The 6887-nt window shown below is 33.6% G+C and overlaps 1 protein-coding gene across 1 annotated transcript in view; it reads right to left on the minus strand.

Moving 5' to 3' along the window:
- The window catches only part of NUF2 (NUF2, NDC80 kinetochore complex component), a 37424-nt gene that overhangs the window by 17860 nt on the left and 12677 nt on the right, over positions 1 to 6887 (minus strand). The window contains exons 5-8 of the mRNA XM_012639507.1: positions 6303 to 6376; positions 4904 to 5000; positions 3998 to 4060; positions 871 to 1008 (exon numbers count right to left, since the gene is read on the minus strand). Of these exons, the coding sequence (XP_012494961.1) occupies positions 871 to 1008; positions 3998 to 4060; positions 4904 to 5000; positions 6303 to 6376 (372 nt within the window). The remainder of the gene's footprint in view (positions 1 to 870; positions 1009 to 3997; positions 4061 to 4903; positions 5001 to 6302; positions 6377 to 6887) is intronic.

Raw genomic sequence — 6887 nt, forward strand, 5'->3', positions numbered from 1 at the left:
ACCTGTAGAGTCAGCTGGGTTTAAAAGTTCCATCTGAAAATTAGAAGGCATTCCTAGACATAAATTCCTGTGAATTGTTTTAAAATTAATTAAAAACTTTGCTTCATACAGGATGCTTAATTGTCTATCCACTTCTAATTAGGCGTGGCTCCACCTCAATCCATCTCCCACAGTAACCCCTAACCTTGAATATACCTGTTCCCTACTACCTCATACAATTCACATATGCTGTTCTCTCGGCCTTGCATGTTCTTCCATGTACAATTTACTGTTCATTCTTCAGATGGCAGCATAAATTTCTACTCCCTTCCCTCTTCCACCTGATTCCCACAGTACTCAATTGGGCTTCCCCCATTATATTATCTCAAAGCACCCTATATTTTTTGCCCCTCTCTTTTTGGTGCTATTTTAATAGATTTTAATTTTTCAAGCAGTTTGACATTCACAGCAAAATTGATCAGGAGGTACAGAGATTTCTCATATACCCCATCGTGCCCCCACACATGCATAGCCTATACTTTTTTATAGTACATATTATAATTTGTAATTATGTAATTGTAAAATTATTTAATATCTTTCTCCATTGTTATAAAGTAACTAAATCTCATGAGAACAGAGCAGGTCTGTTTTGATCACCAGAGCAAAGCCTCAAAAATTTGGCACATAGTTGAACAAATGTCTTGAAACTGTATTTCTTTTCCCCATATCCACTTTAGAGAAGAGCTACGAATCAGAGATAAGGCCAAAAATTTTAAGACGAAGAGAAGTACAGATAATCTAGAAATCAGAGAATTAACACATGATTAAATATGAGTTTGCTTTAAAAAAATAAAAAAGATAGAAAAGCATTAAAATAAAAAGATAACTCACCCTGGAATTTTTAAGCTTCTGGACTGTATCTTTCATTTTTTCTTTATAATTCTTTAGCTTCTCTGGAGAATCCACAATTTTTGTTTTCAAACTCTCTTGTACTTCCTTTGAAGAAACTACTGACAATTTTAGTTCATTCTGTCGAGAAAACATTTTTATATATTAGATATAATAATAAAATTGGTGATTTACCCTTCTAATAAAGGAAAAGAACAAAGAAATGAGTTCCATGTTCACTGTGAGTGGGGTAAAATTAAATTCTGACCACATCACTTGCCTGTTTAATTGCTCATGTTCATCCATAGGCCAGAGATCAAGCTCCTTAGCAAGACACTCAAGGCCCTTCATTACATGCCTCTTACTCTCCTTTCCTAGCTCATCTCCCACTTGTTTCCTACTGCACCCTACAACCTGGTAATGCTAGCCTCATGCTTAGACAAGTCCTAGTGATCTTTCTTAGATCAGCATGGTCCTCCTAGCATATCATCATCCCACTCCTGTCTGCCTGCTGAATTTCTACTGATGCTTGAAAATCCTGCTCCCATTTCCTCTACTTTTCTTCCATAAACAGTGCAATTATTATACATGCAACTCCATACTATAATTATGTATTTAATATATGTTTCATAATTGACAGAACAAATTAGAGTTATGAAGTTATCTTTGATCTTCCAATACCCAAACAAAGTAATAGCACATGCTCAATACATGCTTATGGAATCAAAATAAACCCCTTTCTCCTGAAAATTTTGTTTTGTTTTGTTTTGTTTTGAGACAGGGTCTCACTCTGTTGCCTGGCCTAGAGTGCAGTGGCATCATCATAGCTCACAGCAACCTCAAACTCCTGGGCTCAAGCGATCCTCCCGTCTCGGCCTCCCACAGTGCTGAGATTACAGGTATGAGCTACCCTGCCCAATCCCTTCTCCTGAGTTTCAAAAGTGAGTGCAACCATTCAAGGAATTGAAGCTTTTAAAACTTTGCTGCAGTCTGAAATTATAAAAAAAAAAATTCATATGAACTTCCTTCTCAAATATTTGTTGTTGGTTTGTTGATAAATTATATTTACATTGTTTCAGGATACTCTATGACTCTATCTATGTACTGACATGGAAGATTTCCCAAAAATATTAAGTGAAAGAACTGTATTATACATTTCTATAAAAACAAAAAAACAAAACAGTGACACATGACTACATGCATCTGTATATATGCAAGCAATGTCATGGAAAAAGAAAAGGAAGGGTATCATCTGAAGGTAAAAGGGCTGAGAGAAGTCCTTTCGTATTTGACCCCTCTCTTTCTCTCTCTCTCTCTCATACACACACACACACACCCACCCACACACACACACACACACACACACACACACACGCGCGCGCGCGCACACACACACAGAGTCATTTGAGTAATTTATAACAGAAATGTATTATTGCATGGCTTATGTAATTGGTCTAAATATTTTTAACTTTAAAAAAGAAAAGTTCTTACCTTAGTGATCAGCTAACTCAGAGGTCAAAATGAAATATTTAAAATAATGCATTTCTGTTATTTCTATATATTTTGTTATTTTATTCTTAGAGTTCCACAAACCACCATACTATCTACTATTTTAATGCTCTACAAAATTAGAGATCATTTTCCTTACAATAGTGTTAACTTTCATCACTTTTCTTCCCTTTATAAAAAGCCTAAACTTGACATTGTAAGTACAAAGTTTTGTTTTAATCTATATTTAAATGGGACAGAAAGAAATGAATAATAAAATTGAGCCATAGTAAGTAATACTCAAAGGAAAACATTTTCCAATAAAAAGAATGATAGAAAAACAAGGGTATGTAATACCAAAGTAAATTTCAGATTGCTCTAAAGTATAAATGTTAAAATAATAGGGAAACCATAAAATACAATGAGAAAATATAGTATTAAAAAATAATATCATGAATGGGGCAGGCTTTTCTATATATAGAATTAAAGCCAAAAACCATAAAGGCCCTAACTATAAATTTTACTATATAAAAATGTAAACCTTCAAATAGAAAAAAATTATGATTTTGAAAGATAAATAGAAAACTAATATCACTAATTCATGGAGTTTCCTTAAAAATAAATAAGCAAGGTACACAAACAAGTACACAAACAAGGATTGCTTGAGCCCAGGAGTTTGAGGTTGCTGTGAGCTATGATGATGCCACTGCACTCTAGGCCAGGCAACAGAGTGAGACCCTGTCTCAAAACAAAACAAAACAAAACAAAATTTTCAGGAGAAAGGAGTTTGTTTTGATTCCATAAGAAATAACAAGAAATCATTTAAGATGGTCAAAATCACTAGAAATAAAGAAACCAAATTAAAATGAGATTTTCTCTCTGTAAGAGAGACAAAATGTTAAAAAAAAAACCCAAAAAACTAAAAACATCCAATTTTGGAAAGGGGTGAGGGAAACAGTCCCATATTCTGCTGGTAGGAGTATAAATTGGTATCTTTCTAGAGGTCTGCTTGGAAATATGAGTCAATATTAAATGTGTATTTCCATGATCCAAAAATCCTAAATTAAGAAATCTATAAGATTAAAAAGCAGCTTCATGCAGAAATGTACATATGTATGCATATAGCACACACATACACATATTTATCTTTAATAGCAAAAAAATTTAGAAGCAATATGAAGGTCTATCAGTGGGGGACTAAAAGGCTCTACATGACAGTACATACATATAATGCACAACCAGATGCAAGCATTAATATAATGAGAATCTGTGTGAAACTCGTGATAATTATTTGTACTATATTGTTAAGTAGGGGGAAAAGCAGGTTTGCGATATGTTGAGTGTAATATCATTTATGTAAAATTACATATATATATTTGCATTTGCATAGCAAATATAATCTATGATATATGTCATATTGTGTGCATGCAAACTGCTTTCTGGTGATCTTTATACATTTCTGGTGTTCTGAGTCTTCTAAAACAATAATAATCTATTATATTTAGGTTGAAAATAGTTAAGTGAGTTTCATTTTGAGGGAAAAAGGGAGAAACATTTGACTATAATAACATACACACAGCTTAAATACTCCTTCACACAATATATTCAAATTTTAAATGCTAGTTTTAAAAAAGATGCTTACCAAACGCTTGGTTTTCTCTGAAATATTTGACTTCTTTTGTGAATTTCCCTCTTGCAGCACTGTCTAGGGAAAAAGCAAACAAATGTTTTATAATGACTCAAAACAGATTTAAATTTAGCCACTCACTGCTTTCTCATAAAATAAAGGTAAGAAGAAAGGCGTTAAATGGGTTAGATCAGATATTCTGCAAACTTTCTGTGTTCATGATGCCCTTAGGCCAAAAGAAATATCTAAGAGTTCCTTTACTATGTAATTAAGACCAAATAACTGCGTAACTATTTATGTCCTACAATGCTATAGCCCTCTGAAAAAATAATACATATAAGTTGAAAGCAAAAAATATTTTTACTTCATTCTTAAATAACCAAAATTACTCCCTGATTAGATGTGTGTACCTATTGGGCATTGCATAAATTCACACACCCTGGAATGTATTTATCAGGGACATTCTTATTTCCTGTGCTATAATCATTTTCACATGGTATTTGCTTTTTATCATAGAAAATGCCAAAACTCCAGCTTCACAAAGATAGGAAAAGTAAAGTTATCTAACACTGAAACTGTGAACTACCTTGAATTCAAGAAGTATATGACAGATACTGAGAACTGTAGTGTTTCCCTTGAAAATATGTAATATTTTAATGCTCCCTTAGGGTTTGCTGCGGTGTCCAGGGTGCCACAGTGCGTGGTTTGGAAACAGAATTAGACAAAAAAGAACTCTCAAAAATTTCATTCAACAAGACAGCACGTAACTTTGGCAACATAAACAAACCATCATGGTTCTAAGAGGCACAGCAATACATTCTATTTCTTTAGTAATTGAAAGCAACGTGCTTTTACCTCCTCTACAGGCCCTACCACATCTACAAAAATAAAAAATTTTCTAAAATGTCTCCCCATAGATACCGTTTTTTGATGAAAGTCTTGATTCAGTGATTGCTGCAGCTCCTGAATAGCATCTGAAAGTTGCTTGAACTCTTCTTGCTCTTCAACTGGAACAGAGCTAAACACAGCAAAATAGATTAAAATAACATTTATCGAGTTCTTAACTTTGAAAGGCTAAAATAAAATCCTGCCCTCGAATAACTTAGATGAAGAAACCATCTGCTTTCATGTTTCTGAATTACATCCTTTCATATGACAGCCATTTAAAATAGATTATCTGGCCTCTACCACAGAGAGAAAATAAAAATCAGATGAGCTCCTTCAATTTTCTACCTTCAAATCTACGCATTCATCCACATACATACCTACCCTTTCAAACTTCACTCCTAATAAAATGAACATGGTATTCCTTTTCCTGTTTGATGCTAATATCTGCACCTCTGCTGCGGCTCTCATCTCCTCACATCTCCTAGTCCTGTATCATCCATCCTTCTGCTACCAGTCCTTCCTAACAGCACTTAAACACATGTTCAAGGCTCTTCCATATGAATGTGCTCTAGGTTAGTTTTTGCCTATCTGATTTATTAGCCATCTGTTTTTATTCTGCTGTAAACTCTCTGTGAATAGCCTTTGCCCATTTTTCCATTATCTTTTTTCCTATCAGTTTGTAGGAGTGCTTTGTATATTAGCAATGTTACATGGATTTTGTTATCAGAAGTTAGTAATGCTTTGTGGCGTATGTTGCAATTATTCTGTCTTAGTTTGTCACTTTTGACTTAATCTGTGGTGTCTTTTACTGTGTTCTATCTGCCTCCTATCCCCAGTCTTTTCAGCTTTCTGCTGCTTATGAAGTCAACTGTTACTAGGGCCATGTTAGAAAAGCTCTCGCCTGAAACAAATAACCTCAAAGACATCAACAAATTAGAAAAAAACAAACAAACAAACAAAAATCCTTTTGCTTAAAATCAACATACATATATATATATATATGAGAAAGGCAAAGAAATCTTAACTTTTAAGTGATTCTTTCCCCTATATAACCTGAGCCAAAAACAATACAAACAAAAAACTCTGTAGTAGGAGTTAAAAATCTTAACAAAATTAACTGATCTGGAGAAACAGAGTTCAGACAGTTATTGCTCATCTACATAAGATAAATAATCTAGATATAATTTAGGAGAGTAAGTTAATGACTTTAAACAGTCAGGCTAACACACTAACAAGAAAGAAGCCAAAGAATGTATTATATAATTAAGAGTTAGAAGAAAAACAGTTTTTCTTTTTTTAGAAAAGGCAAGCTTAAATAATCTATGAAGGAAGATAAAAGAGACAAGGTGGACTGTAGGGTTGTAAAATATTACTTGCAATTCACTTTGCATTTTGAAATTGCATTTACTTTATTTATAAACATCCCACTTACTCAAGTCTCTCCAATTTCATTAATGCCTCCTGGTGTGCGACATTTAACTGCTGCATTTTGTCTGCAGAGGATTTCTATTAAAGCAATTTTAATAATCTCATATTAAATCTCCGATTTTCAATGTAATCAATTATTTCTTTTTTCAAAAAAGTCTACTAGCACAGACTACAAAATATTTACTCACTCTATAATTTTTGCCATCAGAAATAAGAAATTTAAGACAGTTAGGCATTCATGACAAATGTATTAGGGATTTCTTTACTTAACACAAATGTTGAGTTCTTACCATAGTTAGGCACTATACTAAATACTAGGAATTCCCAAGACTAACTTATAGTTCCTAAACTTAAGTAGCTCAGTCTCCTTGAAGATCAGATACAGTGATGAAAAACCTACAAAATAGCTTGTTATTTTGAATATAATGGGAACAATGAAGAGTGACATCCAAACCAACTTGGGTAATGGCTGGGGAGGAGGGTCAGAGAGCTACCTAGAGGTAATAGATGTCCGAACTGTATCTTCAAAAATACAGGAATAATTAGCCAAGCAAAATTGTGTGTGTGTGTGTGTGTGTGTGTGTGTGTG

Source organism: Propithecus coquereli, unplaced genomic scaffold (genome assembly GCF_000956105.1).
Source record: "Propithecus coquereli isolate 6110/MARCELLA unplaced genomic scaffold, Pcoq_1.0 Scaffold140, whole genome shotgun sequence".
In the NCBI taxonomy this organism is placed as follows: Eukaryota; Metazoa; Chordata; class Mammalia; order Primates; family Indriidae; genus Propithecus; species Propithecus coquereli.